The following is a 19,459-nucleotide window of genomic DNA, read 5'->3' on the forward strand; positions in this document are numbered from 1 at the left end:
ATACATCTTTGTCAAATAAGCAAAATAAAGTAAAGTATAAAATCGATACAGGGCTAATATCAAATTTATATGTGAAATAAAAATGGCAATATATAAACTAAATTTACAAAAAAATAGAAAAGAAATGTACAATGCTGGAATGAGTCATAAAATGCAGCAATGCAAATGGAATGTGCAACATAATGGTGTGCAACTAAGCAAAAGCTTAGTTTCATTAATTTCAGTAATTATTAAAATATGTTCGGGGGGGCAGTATTTCAAGAGTTGTGTAAACAAGTAAATAAAAGATACTGTAATCATCTGTATGTGTTCTAGATTTGATCTCCTCTGATAATATTAGCATTGTTAGAACTTCATTCCTGGAGTTTACAGTGCTCAGGTTTCTTCCTTCATTGGAAATGTCTGCACTGTATCTAGTTATTTGTTTTATGTCTTAAAAGTGACTGTGTTAAATATGCTTTATCCCAATGCTGCCGGCTTGTGTTGCATTTCACTTATCTATCAAAAAGGTTTTGTCCATGTGCAAAAAACCCTACCAAAATACCAATCAATACCAATTAAATTGGTATTAACTCCTGTTATTCATGCAGGAGTGATTTACAGGTCATGATAGATATGCAGTTTGTTTTTATGCTTTCAGGTGGAGCAGGTAGTTCTCAGTGACATAATAAAGAAGCGCTGACATTAGTCTGGCTTTCACCCCATCCTCTCCCCCCTCCCCATCCCCTTATTAGGGAAATGGTTTAATTGGATTAAATAATTAGCGATAGAAGCACATGGTCCGTGGTTCTGCTGTCGTCTGCTCCGGCAGTTCTCTGGGCTTGCAGGAAATACAGCTGGCATGGTGCTTTATTAAGCAACTAATAAAGCAACCCCCCCAGCCTCACATTGTCTGTCTGTCTGTCTGTCTGTCTGTCTGTGGGTGTGTGTATGTATCTCTCACTCTCTCACTCACACTCTCTCTCTCACTCTCTCTCTCTCTCTCTCTCTCTCTCTCTCTCTCTCTCTCTCTCTCTCTCTCGCACACACAATTAGCAATGCTTTTTCTTCACAAATTTGAATGCATTTTACTCAAACTTGATTACTCATGAAATGATCATAATTGGGATTATAATGTGCCTCTGGTAAATATGTCAAATGAACAGGATGAATTTTCCTTTTGTGTCAAGCAGCAATTAATTTGCCTTATGTGACATTGCACGTCTTGCGTTTTGACTATTATGCATGTGCAGATTGCGGTGGCGATGCTGAAGTGATATATTGTATAGCATCACTTTTGAAACAGAAAAAGTAGCTTAATGGCATCACTATCAAGAATTTCTTACAAGACTCTAAGTGGTTTCTTATTGTTTACTTGGGCCATTTTTTGTCATTCTGATGGGTCTGGTTGGTCAAATGTCAAAATGCCAGTGTAATCAATAGCCCTAATTAATTCTCTCTTTTTTTTTATTTTTATTTTTTAAATAGCCACAGTCAAACTCATTACCAGGACCGTTTAACATGGCCCCGTCTCATATGTTTGGAAACCGGCTAAACCCCAACTCCGCCATGGCTGCCCTCATCGCCCAGTCTGAGAACTCTCCAGCAGGTGAGTAGCTTTCAGCCTGACCTTTATGTACACTATACTTTGTTCTACTGTCACCAATTCTGATGTTAAGGAACTAAAAAAATGATTCCCACTAAAAATGGGCCTATATAATTTTAGATGGTAAACAAATACATTTCCAACCCCAATATTTTTATTGTCCGATATTTTTGCTCCTTTTCGCCTGGTTTCAGCTCTTATTTCACTAGTCATCCCCATGCATGTGCAGTATTTTGAAGTAAGCAATACATGTTAGATGTATTAACTTTCTTTATTACTGTAATTGCATTTTTATGGTCTGTGAGTAGAATAAATAAACTCCTCCCATGATTCCTTGTTTGTTACAGTATAAAGCAAGCTTATATTTCTAGTATCAGTGTTTCAGCAAGCTGGTAGACACACAATCTAATGGCAGTTTGAAACCAGGAATAGTTTCCAGTATCTGCTTCAGCTGCTTCCAGGCCCACTCTAACACGCAGTCCGCTATCTGAGATCTGTCCTCTTCCCACCCCCCACCCCTCGCTCTTATTCCTCCTCTGTTCATTCTCCCCGCTCCCCTGTGCCTCTGGAATGTGTGGTCAGCTGAACCCCCCTAAAACCCCCTCCCAAATTGCAAAGAGAGGGGGAGAGCGGGAACAAAACTCTGCGGGACAGATGAGTAGAAAGTGTGCATACCTGTTAAATGAAGCATGTTAGCCCTCAAACATTTCATTAATCTGGCCAGTCACACAGTGGGGATACCCCAGACTTGGGAGGTTCAGGCCTACCTTTGAGTCCCTCTCATCCCTCCCACAATGCGTCTTAGCCTTGCCTAGGAGCTTTGGGATATTGTGTAATGGGAGCACTCTAAAAATTAAAGTTGGCCAAAAGGCTTTCTTGGACGACGTCGTTGAAGAACCACTTTTACAACAAAATTTTAAATGATACGTTTTAGTTGAGTACATGAAATGACAGTGAGCACTGTTCACATAATGCAACGGTTGTTGATCTGTTCATGCTCTGCCCACCGATTCTACTGTTGGTCAGTTGGACAAGCTTTACAAATACAACCGAACTACACAAATAAAACAAGCAGTTGTATTGTTTTTCTTTTATCAAGCATGAATGTCAGTTTTTCCTAGTTATTCCTAGCTTTTTACTAGAACTTCATGTTTATTTTTTAAGAGTTGGGGTTAATGTAGATGATGATGACCAGTGTGGGGTTGGGGGCTGTGGTGCGGAAGAGAGGGATGTGGCCTTTGAGAAATAATGGATCGGTCATGCCCCTTCCTCAAAGGGAGGTCAGAGGGTCTTTTAACGAACAATAGGAGAAACTGTGATTTGGAGGCCTTCCTCACAGCAGTGCTCAGGCTCGCAGGCACTTGAACAAGAGGGCACACTTGGCACATGTTTGTTGTTTGAGCGGGCATTTACACTGCTTGAAGTCTTCTCCGTAACACTAAGCTTTAGGGGTGTACATCTCATTGTACATCTCTGACCATACATCGATTCTATCTGCTTCATGAAATCTGTGATTTCACAACATAATTTGATTTGTATTTTGTAATTTTGTATTTTAAAAGTTTTGTTCTTAAACAGGGGTTGTAGATAATAATGGAAAATTATATATGGAATAAATATGGAATATTTCCCATTCTAGGGAAGAACCATGTACCAGTCAAAGTATCTGGCTAGTTATTCTCTATAAGACCATGCCTTGACTAAAGAACCCTTGAAGCATGTTCGTTTTTTTTGTAATTGTTTTTTTATAGGGATTGCAGTATCATTTCTGATGATCCAAATTAAATAGCACCATTTTTACACCCCTGCTAATACTAGTAATCCCCTGACTCTGGAGCCCCTTTCATATGTGTCCTTTTACTCAGGAATATAACTGTAATTACACAGGAAAGGTTCCGTTTGAACTGGAGTTGAATTCCCAGTAAAATTGACATGGTAATTTACCTGCAGGACATCCAGCACAATTCATGGGAAGTCAGCAGGAGGCTCATGTCTGAGCAGAACAGTAGCAAAAACACAGTGAGGTTCTAGATCACAGCAAGCGGAGAGGAATGCTCTGCAGTGCTTTAGTTTTGGGAATGAAAATGCTGCAGGAGTGGATCCAGTACAAGATTCCAGGCAGAAGCAATAACATCTACGCTGCTTGTGGGCGGAGCTACTGTGCTAAAGAGCCAGGAAATCAAGTAACAGTGTAAAGCTTTTGTCTCCCTAGTGGAGTTTTCAGAGAGGAAAAACGATCTTTTACAATTACAAAACCATTCATTTACATTTACATTCATGTTAAAAGTGCCACGTCCTGTTTAACAGGACTTTTTTAGTGGTGTGTGTTTTAGTGGTGTGTGTGTTTTAGTGGGGTGTGTGAATGTGTGCATTCTAGTAAAATACAGCTGAAGAGCTGCATGTGTGAACAGTGCAAAGCCAGATCTATTGCAGTAACAGTAATCCAGTCATAGACCAGACTTTAAGTTTGCAAAAGGCTTAGTGTTCCATCATGCTAGGGGTCTTTGTTTTGTGTTATTCTGAAGCGTGGACAGATGCGCGCACAGTGCACCAAAGCGTTCCCTGATGCTTCCAGCCGCGCAGTCCGGTGTTTTCAGTCCCCCGGAGGTGGGGGGTGGGGGTCAGGAGGAAAAGCACAGGGGCCAGCCTTCGTGTAGTGGAGGTGCTGCTGGCCTGGAAAGTGTTAAAACTGAAAAAAGGAAGAAGGAAGAATGAAGGGGGAAAAAAGGAGGGGAGCCTGGCGGGGAGGGGTGTAGAGAATAGGAGGGAGGGGGAGAGGAAAAATGGGATTGGCTGGCGGTAACTGGAGGGGGGTTGGGAGACACTAGAGAGAGAAAAGGAGCAGGAGGAGGGAGGGATTGGGGGGTGCTTAGCTTTAAGCGCATATGTGATTCATTACTTTCACTGCAGAAAATGAAAAGCAGTGTCTGGCATGGGGCCTGCAGGCAAGGGCAGCAGGAGCCTCCCTGGGAGAGAGAAGGAGGAGGGGTGGAGAAAGAGAGTGAGGGCGAGAGAGGGGGGGAAAAGCATCTCGCTGACACTCAGGAGGTGTCAGTGTGCAGCCTGAGCTGCCAGAGACAACACTCGAGCCCGAAGATGGATTTCTGCAAGGGAGTTCTGGCGGCTTTAGCGGACCGGGACGTCCATTTTTTTCCCCCATCTTTTCTTTTCCTTCATTTCCCAGGATCCTCCAGTGCTAACGGGCTAGCGTATCTGCGCCGCGGCGTCTCCTTATCATCCGCACTGTGTTTACCTTTCAGATCAGGAGCTGGGGGATGGTGGGCTTGGCTTCCCCAGAAGAGGAACCCCACCAAAGGCAAACCTCTCCCCACGGTAAGCCCCTATTTACATTCCAGCACTGGACTCCCCTCCTCCAAGCTGGAGGCACACTCGGTCTCTCTCTCTCTCTCTCTCTCTCTCTCTCTCTCTCTCTCTCCCACCCTTTCCTGGCCCCACGCTCATTCTGCCTCACTCTCTCACTTACTCACTGTCTGGCCAGGGGGCTTTTCCAACGTTCAGCTGTTTCCCCGATCACTGCCGTTACAAAGCAGTTTTGCAGGATTTGACGTGACAGGAATGTCAGGAACATGTTTTTTCATTTTTTTCCCTGTTTTTGTTTGTTTAGATGCTGAAAAATAGTTTTTTATTAATTTAATTTAACTACAGATTACATTCAGTTTTTGCAGTTTTGCAGGGATGATGTTTTGATGTAAATTAAGTTTATTCAGTGATCTGCTTCTGGTAGGTGGAAGTCAGGTTGGTCTAATGTAATTTGTTTTGTGTCCACTACTGCTTATCGACAAATCAGTGTGCTTTTCTCCTGTGCGGCAGCTGCTAAAGAAAGGTTACTTGTAGAATGTGTTTCTGCTCATGTATTGGTATGCATATGTGTTTAGCGTTTTATTCTTTTATTCAGCAAGAGGAAAAAAGCAGTAGCCTGCTAGTCATCATAGAGAATTACTTCTATCAGTGCCGTCACAGACAGCAAAAATGTGTCTGCACATGCCTGTCCATGCTTGCACATCCTATTCAGCCAACGAGGAATGGCAAGAATCCAGAAATGACACAGAAACCCTCCACCTCGGTCAACACTTGCGCTTGAACTGTGAATACTTTGTCTTTTTATGTCTTTGATCCACGCTGGAGCGGCCACACGGGCTATTACGACTTGCCGGTTGCTTGGTGGAGATTTACGAGCGCTCTGTGCTGGTCTGTGCCCAGCCCTAATTACCCCGGAGATGGATTCACGTGAGCTGGGGAAGCCCCTGATGGGAAGCCCAGAGCTTGCCACGTTCATAGTAACAGAGATCACTGTCTGTCCAAACAAGGGCGTGCTGAGATTTATAACTTCAGAGACAAACGTCCAGACTGCCACTTTCTCACTGAACGTACTCGTAATTGCAGCGCTGCTCTGTTTTTAGCTTAGCAGTAAGTTTGCATTATCGATATGATATTCTTACTGGCTGACATTGATTTCCGCCCCTCATTAAAATGTCCAACACCACCAGTGAACCTACACAAATGTTCTGAGGTTTATATATAATGTGGGTAATTGTGTTAAATATATACGTTTGGGGACTATTTTGCTGCAGAATGCCCTTGGTTTACACCTCAGCTGTGCATACAACTTAAAAATCTGTACTCACACTGCCCAACAACGTGGCAAGCAAAACAAAGTCTTTCTAGTCTTTAAACTCATTAAAAAAAATCAGTCAAATATGTGCAGAATTTTTTTTATATATATATATATATATATATATATATATATATATATAAGCTGCTGCTTTTGTTATCTTCACTTTTATTTATAGTATGTTAGATATTAGTGTATAGAGATGTACAGTGTAGAGTTTTTAGTAAATTTTTAAGTACTGCATCATGGCAAACTGTAATACAGTAACTTTCTTTTTTATTTTAAACAATACATTTTATTTAAGAAATAGTTGAATTACAAATGTTTTGGATAAAAAATGCGTATATATTCAAAATCAGCAAACATTTGCAGACATCTGTGTGTGTGTGTGTGTGTGTGTGTGTGTGTGTGTGTGTGTGTGTGTGTGTGTGTCTGTGTGTGTGTGTTGGATAGATATTGACAGTGCACCCCTGGTATCAGTATTGGAATCAAGATTCTGGTATCATGAGAACCCTAGATTTGTCTGGATTTGCCAGATCAGGTCTGATATCTAATCCATTGTTTATTTAATGCTGATATCAGCCTGATACCAGTGCTGTGTTTCAGATAAGTGCAGATTGAGAAGCTGTGCTAAATCAGGCAGTTTGTGGCACGCCAGTCCATTCGTAAATCAGGCCTTTTCAGCTCCATAGAAACCTCCTCCTGACTGCAAATAACACTTCCAGGCATGTTGGAGGAAGCAAGGTTGAAGGAAGCAATTTGGCCTTTGGCACAAGTCCCGGTCTGATTACAAACCAATCACCTTAATGCATTTTAATGAATGAATTAATGCATTGTGTGCACAAGGGCTCCTTTTGGTTACAGTGCTCTTTGTACATGGTCATTACGCTGATCTCGTGTATTAAATAGTAACAGTATTGTGTGCCTGTGTGTCCCCCGGTGCTCTTAGCTCGCCGTTAAGCGGACTGCATATCCGCTATGACCCGTCGGGGCCCCTGGTGCCAGGACTAGGCTCCAGCACAGACTCGCTGCCTCCAGTGGCCACCAGCATCGAACAGCTGCTGGAGAGGCAATGGAACGAGGGCCAGCAGTTTCTCCTCCAGCAGGGATCGCAGGGAGACGGTAAGGGCACACCCACAACTGTGGCATGTAAACAAACATATTGTATGTGCAAAAATGTCTGCTGTCTCCTCAAAACGTTGTTTTTACATATTTTTTACATAATGTGTAATGGATAATAGACCAAAAGGAATGATCCTGATGGGCATAATTCTGAGATGATATTACACTGACACATGTCTAAAGACAGGTTTGCTTACAGTAGCAGTGATATGCTCTATGGGTGTCCAGGTATCTACAATAGGGCTGTCACTGTTCACTGTATGAGTAATTTACCAATAATTCTGACAATTAATCGAATAGTTTTCTGAAATACCTCATCAGAAAAATATTCAATTCCTTATTAAAATGTTTTTGTTTCCTCTTTATAACTATTTAAAAACTCCAGCATTTCTTTACTTTCACAACTTTTATTAAAATGACCCTACATTTCTGTAAAATCAAATTAGTTACATTAACGAACCTTAATTAAAAATAATAGTGAGGGTTTGTTTGTTATACCTACTTTTTACTGTACAAATTTTTACTATACTCATTTAAACTGTTTATATTGCTAAGTAGTCATGACAGATTTGCCGAAGACAAGTTGTAATTAGTGATATTTCTAGGAAATATGTATCACTATCACTTTTCTTTTTTTTTCACGTTGCCTTTCACTCAATTACAATAAAAATTTCTAAATCTTTTCTAAATATTAATAAAACATCCTTGCTGGCCTCTGGAGCCTTTTATTTCATCTAATTCTGAATTTCTTACAGCATAATTGAGCCCATACAACCCCCCCCCCCCCTTTCTTTTTTTGTACATATAATTACACCTTTCGTCATAAAAAGGCCCATTACACTGCTTGTCAATCAAATAAACCGCGCAACCATTTGAAGTCTGTAATTGCATCCAGTCCCAGGGCTTATTCTAATGCAAGTCCTCTCTTCATTAACCAATTAATTAATTAATTGCGTTTACCACAGTAATTATAAGGTCTGTTACTTTTGTCAGGATTTTTGTGTGTGGGGTGAAGGGGGGGATGGGACAGGCAGGCAGCTCTCATAAGCTAGCCAGCAGCCTGACTGAGTTTAGGTCAGTTGTAGTACATGGAGCTTCAGAGGCCTTTCTTTATGAGTAGCAGCTGTTGGTTGTGTGTGAGAGGAAATACTTCTGGCTGCTGCAGGGGGGGGGGTGGGAGTGTTACAGTGGGGTGGAGGGGCCTCTACAGGAAGTGATGTGTTGGTTGTGTTGAAGGTTCCCTTTACTGCTGATCTGTAACGTGTTTTGTGGTTCTTGCAAAGTGTGTTAGTGTTTGGGTTTGTTTGGATATAACTGATATTGTATAAGGGTGTCTTCTGCACTTACTGTGGAGCTTGTAGGAATGATCTTTACTCTTCTGCCACTTGTTTTCAGTCTTGCTGTATACCAAAGTAATATATTTGGTCTTCAGATCTTGATGTTTTTCTTGTAACTTCTGAATGAGAAGGTATTTGTTTTACTCTCTGGTTTACTAAAATTCATTGAGTTAACAGACATCTACCATTTCAGAATAACAGATGCGCACACTTACTAGACAGCTATTTACCCCAGACAATAGATATGCCCCCACCATATAATATTAACTAATAAAATAAATGTATGTTGTGTTGCACTAATGTAGCAATATCAACCCAACCAGTCAGGCAAGTTATAGCAGGGGTCAGACTCACAGCTGAGCAGGAGTCATAAGTGCTGGGTCTCTAACTTCACACACCTTTGTCTGGAGAGAGTTAGCTAGATGCATAGCAGTTTTCTTTTCAGTTTGTTTGGTTTTTAATGTGTAGGCAGAAAGAGTGTAATGAAACGTCAGCAAAGTGTGTAAAATATTGTCTGGGTTTTGGAACATGGCTCTGTCCATGCATGGAAAATAGGCTGCGGAAAGGCCCTATTTTTAACACGCTATTTTTGTCATGAAAAAAAACATGTTGCAGTTGCACGTTGCTCTGCCCCTTCAGGTACAGTTTAAGTATGTTAATCAGAAAGCAGCTAGTTAGAGTGTTACGTCACTGTCACACAAAAACTTTGCATCTTCAAAATGGTGGCTTTACAGAAGGAGAATTTAAAATATATATTTCCGTTAAGGCACAGTAACAAAAACAGCCTGTGAAAGTCTAAGGAACAAAGAGAGATTGGAAAAAGGCCCTGTAGACTGTGGGCTAGTAGATATATTAATCAGTTATAGAAATGTTATAGAAATATTGGTATTTACAGCCCCATTGTTGAAGGTTTAGGCCCTTATGGTGTAATTGTGGTTTTTTTAATAGGGTTGTGTTCATATGAATGTGGCAATTCCGCTTCATAACTTTTGGAATTACTGTTGAACCAATTGTAATAATGCACTTTTAAATTTATATATATATATATATATATTTATATATATTTTTTTTTATTATTTATTTATTATTTTTTTTTTTTTATTAAATGTATTTTTTAAGCATACTTTATTTGCATTTAATTTCACTTTAAGTAGATTTTTCCATTCACATTCAGTGACATGTATTCGTTGTATTTATCTAAAACATTCTTCTTCATACCCAATTAGTCTACTTGAATTATGGTGATACTTAAAGTTAAATGGTGCATTGAATTGTATGCAAATTGATTTACAGTGAGGTCAGAGATTTACACCTTTATTTCCTTGTGTGCACAGTCTTGGGTATGCTGAAGTCTCTGCACCAGCTGCAGATGGAGAACCGCCGGCTGGAGGAGCAGATCCGGACTCTGACTATGAAGAAGGAGCGTCTGCAGCTGCTGAGCGCCCAGCTTTCTGTGCCTTTCACCCCCGCTAGCACCACCGCCACCACCGTCTCTTCCCCTTTGTACCCCAGCAATACTCACACAGGTTAGCCTCGCACACACTCAGGGCAGCAGTACATGCAGACATAAAGCAGGACAAAGCCCTCTAACTAGTGCAGACACACGTTACTATTAAATATGGCCTTCATAGGAGTGGCCATGATATGTAGCATTGCCCACACCAGGGCTGCCCAAACTGCGGCCCACAGCCGTTTAATTTGGCCCGCCAGACTTCCCCTGACCCCGTCCCATCCCCACACCCCCTCCCAATGAGAGAACCTATTTTTGCCTGTGTATATATAGTGAAATGTTATCAAATAAAAATGTTGCATTGGTACAACTGCAACAAAGATGTGGCAGCACCAATAATGAGCTAAGGACAGGAATGTAATCAGCCAAAGAATATGGACATTGTTAATAAGTTTGAATGCTCCATATCATGGAAAATCTTTTCTTTTTATTTATTTATTTATTTATTTATTTATTTTTATGGATATTTTTGTGTTTTGGTCTGTAGACACAGACATACCACTCATACACATATAGTTCATGCATCTAAAGTAAACTACAATGATTTTTAATTAATTGTTTTTGGGATGCCTCACAAACCAACACCAACACATCTGCCAGTATTAAGGACTGTTTAAGCCTGAACCACATCAGTCTCTCAGGACAGAAGTTGTTTACATATACAAGTCCTTAAGGCACAGTAACAAAACCAGCCTACTGAGTTGTACTGGATAAAGCAAGGTTAGTGAATGGTCATGTAGTAATGAATCATGATGTTTCTGTTCATGAACACACAAATAAGTGGAACAAAATAAAGGACCAGATTTAGGATAGGAGCCGTGTGCTTCATATATGAGGACCCACTGAAGATCAAAGACTATAGCGTTCGTCATTTACAAGCATAACATTAACACCCACCACTACCACCACCCCCACCCCTCAACACTCACACACAAAAAAAAGATTGGGCACCCCTGGCCTATGCACATGCATGCAGGTCATCTTCACTAGCCTAGACACATTCACACGCATGCACACACGCACGCACACAGTCAGTAGCATACTAAAACACACCAAAACGCCACTCCTACCCGCACACACTCTGTCTCTCCCCTCCTCCACTGCACTGCTGGTGCAGCCTCCCTCCCCCAGCTCTAGCCTGTCTGGTCACCACTCTCATGTGAAGTTGCAAAATCTTTCTCTCCTCCAGACATGCTGAACAGCAAGAGCATTCAGCTAGGCAGCAGTGTTTTAACAGACTCCTCTCAACCCTTGCCCACTCAGGTAACTCCCTCTACCCCTGCTCTGCAGATGAGATCTGCTGGGACTGAGCACCTGTTTAGTTGAGTCAAAGTGTTACTATGTATAACATTCTAGTGTTACAATGTAATAACCAATGCAGTTGCCTCATTTGATAACTTTAGCAGGCAGTCGTGTAACGCTAAGTTTTACAAAACTCTAGATGTATCAGCTGCCTTTTAAGTCATGATATCTTAACTGGCATAAGAGAACCTTGTATCTCCAATTTTTTTCATTTCATTATTTGAAAATGTTAGCTTTCTTTTATGTTGAAATGCCAGGAACCTGGTCCAGAACTTTTTTTTTATGTATATAAAGCAACATTTTAAGTCTGCCATTTTAAATCATTAAAAGGAAGAAAGTAAACTATTTATAAGTGAGCTAGAACCAAAAGCTTGCTTTCACATTTTTCCTTGATGCCCCCAATCACTGCATGAATTTGTTCAAACTGATCACTTGCATGCCTAATTTAACAAATGATGACTGCAAAGAATACTGAGCTTTCACAGTGAGATGTTTACAAAGAGTTAAATGACACACTTCAACAGTTCAAATATATTTGTATTTATTAGGCGTCCAAGTATTGGAGGTCAGGGAACCTTTTTTTGTAAGGATTTCTACATAGGCTTATAATGGGCCTATCACACTATGTTATTAGGATTATAGAACTACTGTTTGTATCGTCAATCTTAAAAGTCACTATTTTGGAGATACTAGGTTTTCTTATGTCAGAACTATCTTGCTTTTTACTATTTTTAAAAACAGTTTATTAGGAGAATTGACTTGTTAATACTGCTGTTCTTTCTTTCCCCCCTCCTTTTCACCCTGACCCCAAACCTCATGTAGGATCTCCTGTCTGGTGGCCATAGTAGTGGTAGCAGCACTTCCTCCCTCTCCACGCCCCCCTCGGTGGCCCACAGCCCCCCCCAGCAGCAGCAGGCTAACGGTGTGGCCCTGCAGCCCAATGCCAATGCTGCCACTAACCCCTCTCTGCCGGGCATGGGGGTGGGTGGCCTGATGGGTGCTCTGCAGGGCGGCCACGTTGCCATGAGTGGCATCATGGGCGCCCTAAATGGAGTGATACAAACTTCCCCCGCCCTGGGACAAAATTCCAGCCCCCTGCCCCACCACTCCACCGTCACCACCACCTCTCTGCCCATGTCCAGCAGCCTCAACAACAGGTATGTCCACTATAGAATGTTACGGTTAAGATCTGATTCATTCTCCTGCTGTTACTCTGAACAATACTACTGTTGTTTTTTTTTTTTTTTTGTTTATTATTCCCTTCTCCCATCAAACACCTAGTTTATCTAATCAGTCCTTCATTAAATTACACCAGGTAAGCTGCTGCTGGTAGAACTGAACAAATGTAAAAGTTCACAGATAAGACACCAACAAAACCTGTGTTCTACCTGTCTTCTTCTAACCACCAGTCAGTATCAGCAACTTAACTGACCAACAGTCTGCCCTGAAGACTGACAACTGGCTTTGTTAAAGTTTATTCTGATGTTGCAGTGGCAACAGAAATTATGATTGCTGTGCAATCTAAAATGATCACAATACAATTTGAAATAGCTCAACAACTAGGATAACTAATATAACAAGCATTTTCACTTTTAATGAATACTGCAGTTTTATTCAACCCCCTAAATATAATCCCTTATAAGAGCACACATTTAAAAAATCAGGTGGCAAACCAGGGGCTCCATGGGTTGCAACAGGTGTGCTAGAGATAAAACACATCAAATACCTGGACTGGCTAGGGGTTTGTTAACTGTGACGTTTGATTGCATGTTAGAAATACAGCTGATAAGTTGAGAGAGTTGTCCAAAAGGTTTGGAGAGGAGATTACTGCCCTGCACAAACAAGGGAAAGGATACAAACAGTTCAAAGTTAAAGGAGCGGAAGCTTGAGTGTCATTGGATCTTTCAACAAGACAATAATCCCAAGCATACCCCATGCCACAAAGGCTTGGTTTCACTCCTGGAAGATTCTGGTGTGGCTATCATAACACAAACCCAATCAAAGAAAATCTTTGGTGGGATTTGAAGATGGTGGTTGCAGCACACAAACCCAATACTAGTGAACTGGAGACCACTGTCCATGAGGAATGGCCTAAAATTCCTCAGGACCGTTGCCAGAAGCTGGTGTCTATGGTGTCTATGTGTCACGTTTGCAGCAGGTCATAACAGCAAATGAGTACTGAAGGTCCTCATCATGAAGGGGCTGAATAATTCTGAGCCTGCAGTAGTCTTTAAAAGTAGCCTTTTGTGTTGAAGTTGGAGAAAAAACTTTTATTAGTTGTGTTGAGATATGCACATTGGTCTTGTTTGATTGCTTTATTGTGTGAAACTTCAACTAGTAGGTGTAGGATCTTGTCAGTCCTAGTGGAAGTGTTGCTGATCGGATCATAAACAGTCACAGCAACCTTAATTGTTAGCTGTAAGAACTTATATTGTGTAATTTTTCACTTCAAAAGCTAAATGTTTAACGAGAGGAAGTGCTGCTGATCGGATCATAAACAGCCACAGCAACATAGGAAGGGGAGGTGGCTACCTGATGGAGCTTGAGATGTAGAGGGTGATTAGAGTACAGGGGAAGAGGAAGGGCTGGGTCCTTTGTGTAAGCTCAGTTGTTATGTGCAGGATTTTGTCATCTTCCTGTAATATTTCACTTCATTACAAGCCGCTAACAGTTTGTACATTTTGCTAATAAACCGAATTTATTTGACCTAACCTAATTTAACCTAACTCTATATCGAGTTTAACTGTTAAAAACACACACACATGCTGGATGCGTATAAAAGCAAACATGCTACAGGTTTCTTCACATTTACTGGCTGAAAATGTGGAAGTCTTGTTAGCTTGTATGTATTGCAGAACATTAAAAATATCTGAAACATTTCTGCTCATTTTTAATAGACTTGCAATGAACAACTGTGAAACAAAAAATTTCATTACAGAAAAGGACTAAAAGAACCGTGATTGTATGTAGGTTGCTCACCAGGTGTTTAGACTGTTTGTTTTAGATTTCCAATCATTCTGTTCATTTCTCTGTTGCTAATTACGCAACCTTTTTTAATTTTTTTATTAAAACCCAATCAGTACTCCAGTTTTTAGCTCATTTATAATATGGGAATGTCTCCATCCACACGCGCGCACACCTTTTCTCTTTCTTGCTTGCTGTAAAGATGCACTTTGCTTTCCTATCATGAACTGCCTGGATGTTTGCTTTTGCTGTCAGTGAATTTATGTTCGCTCTATAGTGCCTTCACTCGAATAAATCCCGAGTTTAAATTATGGGAGGCTTATGAGTAATGTATGACCCATTAGATCTGTGTCATGCACTTTAGAAGAGTGACAGAGCCGTGCTTATATTCAGGGATAGCTTTACTCTGCTTTGCCGATGCTTTTAGTCATCCTAGAATAGCCTGCATGTTGACTTCCTTCATCTCTTCTTCTTCTGATCTCTCTATCTCTCTCTCGTTTGTGCTTGCTGCAGCAGCGTGACCACTGCGAAAAACAGGTGAGAAATGTGTGTGTGTGTGGCCCTCAGAATCGGTGCATGTATGCTTGCATGATTGCTTTCCTTTTTCTTTTTCTTTTTTTTGCTTGGTTGGTTTGTTTATTTTTTATTATTATTATTTTTTAATCCAATGATCAGTTTATATTAATTTATCTATGTTTTAATGTATCTATTTACTTTTAAAGTGTATTTAAAAAAAAAATAGTATATAACTATTTTGGTTTCTCTTTTTGGTAACAGAACATGGAAACATATTACATTAAATGTTAAAACACGCCTTGAATTTATAGGGTTTTACAGCAGGAAATGACACATTTACATGTGCCCAATTTGTTATGATTGCAGACGTGTGCTGAGCACAGCTTTTGCTTATGGCAGTAGGAAATTTGCTTTTGAACATAATTTGCTTCGCTGGTGATGGTTAATGTGTTTCCATAACGATGGGAGTGGTTGAGTTTGTGTTTGCTGTTTATGTAGCACCATTATGAATATAGTGTGCTGACAGGACTCTGTATGTGTGTGTGTTGCCAGTGCGGTGAGGTTCCTCACCGATCAGCAGAAGCAGCTTCTCCTCCATCAGCACCCACTGCAGCAGCTCTTCAACTCCCAGCAGCCTCTACCGGTAACACATACGCACACGCCATATGCTTATAGTGCAGTGCTTGTTTTGCATTTTATGGAAAAGACTGTACCGGCCTTAGTCAGTCACGTTTACGGACTTCTTCACAGTGCTGACAGTGCTAATCAGATTTCCCTTTAGCCAAATGGAAAAACACCGACAATCTAAACACCGACATCCAAGAGTGTGTATCAGTATTGTGCAGGTCCTCCTCTGGCTTCACACTGCATGCTTCTTGTACATTCTCCATTGCTGTCCGCACCACTCTCGTAGCGCTTATTTTCTCCGCGCTTCCCCAACACGGTCCCACCAGCTCTCAATGAGATTTAAATCTGCTGATTGTATCTCCATGACATCACCTGAAATTCATCTCTGCTCTACCTACTCTGAATGAGCGATGTGGGGTCTGTTATTGTCTTGTTGGCAGATCAATCATTGTTTGTGGTTCCCCTCTAAAGAAAGAACCTGTAGACCCTTTAACCACAGCTGATAAACACCGGTATAAAAAAGTTTGAAGATCTGAGCTACTCTTTTTGACTGCCAGTGTACCTTGCCTGGTTGAACAACTCGCACCATCTGTGTTAAAGCATCATTTTTCATAGTCCCTCAGACCATGTTTATACAGTTTATGTAAGTCATACAATGTCAGAAACCAAGTCTGTCAGATTACTGTAAACTCCACACAGTTTTGAATGAATTGAAGGATTTAGCCATGCAGCTAGCACCATGCTAATTGATGGGATACAAGATCCTAGTGCTCGATTCTGTGCATAACTGAATTTGCGGCTTTGACCTTCAGACCCCAATCAAGTCTTGGCGAGGGAAGGGGGGGGGGTGATTGTGTAAATATGATTTTTGGATGATCCCTCGTTTTGGGACCTTTTTAATCTGGATGATAAAGTAATTCGTAAGTAAAGGTGTTTGACATAGAATTAACTAATTACCCCAGGTAGCCCGTCCCGGTCCCCGTCAGCGTTTAAAACTGAAATGTACCGCTGATTAGCATTGGGCTAGAAAAATGGGGTCATTTTAAGATATATATTTTAGAGGTTTTCCTTCTAACTCTTAAACTTTAAATGCATAAATGTTTTTTTGCCTAGCTAAACAACTTGTCATGTTCATGTAAGGAAAACTTGCAAATAGTTTAATACAACTTTTTATGGTGTGTGGATTTGTTTTCTCCTGACTATGTCCTTTGTTTGTGTGTAATGTAGGAGCAGCAGCAGGTTCTTCTCTACCAGCTGGTGCAGCAACAGCAGCAGCAGCAGCAGCAGCACGACCTGCAGCAGCTCCAGCAGCTTTCTTCCTCCCAGCTGCCCATCAACAGCCTGCTGCCAAACACCCAGGGAGCAATCACCGCCAACCCCTTTCTGGCCATGCACAACGACAGCAGTGCTCAGAAAACTGGGGTCAGTGCTGCACTGAATCCTTTAGAAGAGCTGTGTGTGTGCGCCTGTGTGTGTGTGTGCGCCTGTGTGTGTGTGTGCGCCTGTGTGTGTGTGCGCCTGTGTGTGTGTGCGCCTGTGTGTGTGTGCGCCTGTGTGTGTGTATGCGCCTGTGTGTGTGTACATTTACGTGTACTCCCACCCCCACCCCCCACATCTCAGTATTTCAGTCTATTAATAATTGTTATTCCATACAGTTTTATATTTTTGTTGTCATTTTAAGAACTTTAAATGGCAGCAATTGCATCATATTTTGTAGTATTTATTACCCTCTACTAATAACTGTTCTATTTTTTTGCCTTTTTGTTTAGATTTTTTGTGATGCAGATATGCATATGCAGATATGTACGTAAAAAATATTGCATGTCTGCTTTAGGCCACAGTTCACGTCTCTATTTTTCATCTCTTTTGTGCAGAGGCTTGGGGAGAAGGCCATGGCTGTAACAGGGCAGGAGAAAACCTGACGTAGCCTGATTGCTAACCTGCCTCTCGGACATACCCTTAGACTGCACAACGTACTCCGACCCAGCACTCTATTTGGCTGACACACACACACAAAAAAAAACACACAAAAAAAACAACCTCTCGTGGTCTAACATTGCACTGAATTGGAATAAATCACTTGCTGTAAACGTTAGGGTCCCAGGGGGCCACTTTAGAGGCCAAGACACAGACTCTCACACTCACATGCACACACAAACACACACACACACACTCTGTGTTCTAAAGGTGACACACTCGTGTGAATCACTGTGGGAGGAAGGTGCTGAGTGATTTTGGCTGGAGACTGAAACGCAGGACGGCTCAGAAATAGGAAAAGCTTCGCTATGTGGCTCTTCCGCGCATGCTTTTGGAATAGTTCCTGCTCGCCGCTGTTACCTCTGTGAAGCCCCTTTAACAAGGACAGTCATAGGATGCTCTCCAAAAACATGAGAAAAAAAAGCTTAATGTGGTTGTTAATGTAAAGAAAAAGCAAGGACATAAAGCAGTGAGAGTTTCAAATACGAAGCATTCGGAAAGCAGTGCACCGCAAAGGCCTTTCTCTGCATCCTGGTCTCCAGCTTCCTCTGGACACAAGGCATTCCACAAGTCGAAATAAAGGACGCGCCGACCCTGCTGTAGACGAGAACCTACCTCTCAGAGCCAGGACTAAAATACCAGGACCTTTACCCAAGTGCCTGGCACCACCCTCCACGCTCTCGACCAGAGGCTACACACTGGAGAACGTTGCCGGTCCCTCTTCCCCTTCTTCCTGTTTTATTCAGAGTCGTCCAGTGTTTGTTTTTGTTTTGGGGTTTGTTTTGTTGTGGGTTTTTTTCCTCCTTTGGTCATTTGTTGTTGTTTTTTCTCCTTCAATATCAATATTTCACAAATCTTTGTTGCTCAGGCAATACCACATTACAGTACCACAACTCATTTACAATACCTGTGCTGCATTTGTCATTTCTGAAGCCAACTTTAAACCCCCCCCCCCCCCCCCCTTTTTTTTTTTTTTTTTTTTCTTTTATTTATTTGTGTTTCTGTTGTGTGACGGGCACAAGATGCTTATATTTTAGAGCCCGGTTTGTCTCAAATTTTTATACTACTGTACAAAAACTACTCCGTTCTTTTGGATCTTGTAAGAATTTTGATTATTAAATTGTCTTGTATTTGAGCATAAAAAAACTACTCGGATGGCTCATTGTGTAAATATGGTTGTTTTTGGGTTCTGTTTTTTGGCCGTGTAAATCAAAGCAGATCAGATCATATTGCTATCAGAATAAGCTGTTTGGACTTTAGTTAGCACCATTTTTACCTCCTTTCTGATGTAAATAGGTATTTGTGTTTTTTCCCTCTGATGGTGTTAAAACTCATTTGCTGTGTTCAGATCTAATTAACAGTCATGGGCAAAATAATGATGCAAGGTATTAATTTATTTTTCTATGTACAGGAACTTTTTTTTTTAGTTTTGCACCGTTTTATTGATGTCATTTTATACTCCTATACCTTTCCCCATGTTTATGTATAGGAATATGCAAAACCCCTAAAGTTTGTATTTAAAAATACCAAACGTAAATTCCTGCTTCAAACAGTTTGTGAGAAATACTGAACACAGAGATTGTAGCGTTAAGGTTTTTTTCAGTGATTAAAATCTTTTTACAGTGATCAGGTGCTTTTGTAATTTTGTTCATTCTGGTTTATCGACAACATACAAGTCTATAAATTAGATGGGTTATGTGTAACATTCGCAAATAAGTACTGAAACTAATAACAGTAACTGTAGCTGTCTGGGTGATGAGCCTTTGCATTACAAGTAAGTATAAAAAAGTATTGTATGTATGTGTGTGTGTGTATATATGTGTATGTGTATATATATATATATATATATATATATATATATATATATATATATATATATATATATA

At 40.8% G+C, this 19,459-nt stretch overlaps 1 protein-coding gene across 2 annotated transcripts in view; it reads left to right on the forward strand.

The window, feature by feature from the left end:
• The window catches only part of mllt10 (MLLT10 histone lysine methyltransferase DOT1L cofactor), a 64,465-nt gene extending 45,266 nt beyond the window's left edge, over window positions 1–19,199 (forward strand). Inside the window, exons 11-20 of one of the 2 annotated variants that reach the window (XM_072688816.1) lie at window positions 1,468–1,588; window positions 4,846–4,918; window positions 7,168–7,340; window positions 10,012–10,203; window positions 11,377–11,450; window positions 12,312–12,646; window positions 14,967–14,990; window positions 15,522–15,612; window positions 16,824–17,018; window positions 17,471–19,199. In XM_072688816.1, coding sequence (XP_072544917.1) covers window positions 1,468–1,588; window positions 4,846–4,918; window positions 7,168–7,340; window positions 10,012–10,203; window positions 11,377–11,450; window positions 12,312–12,646; window positions 14,967–14,990; window positions 15,522–15,612; window positions 16,824–17,018; window positions 17,471–17,518 — 1,326 coding nt within the window. In that variant the 3' untranslated portion in view covers window positions 17,519–19,199. The remainder of the gene's footprint in view (window positions 1–1,467; window positions 1,589–4,845; window positions 4,919–7,167; window positions 7,341–10,011; window positions 10,204–11,376; window positions 11,451–12,311; window positions 12,647–14,966; window positions 14,991–15,521; window positions 15,613–16,823; window positions 17,019–17,470) is intronic. The other variant, XM_072688817.1, reaches the window with a different exon arrangement.
• Window positions 19,200–19,459: the final 260 nt, after the last annotated feature.

Source organism: Salminus brasiliensis, chromosome 1, assembly GCF_030463535.1.
Source record: "Salminus brasiliensis chromosome 1, fSalBra1.hap2, whole genome shotgun sequence".
NCBI classification, from domain to species: Eukaryota; Metazoa; Chordata; class Actinopteri; order Characiformes; family Bryconidae; genus Salminus; species Salminus brasiliensis.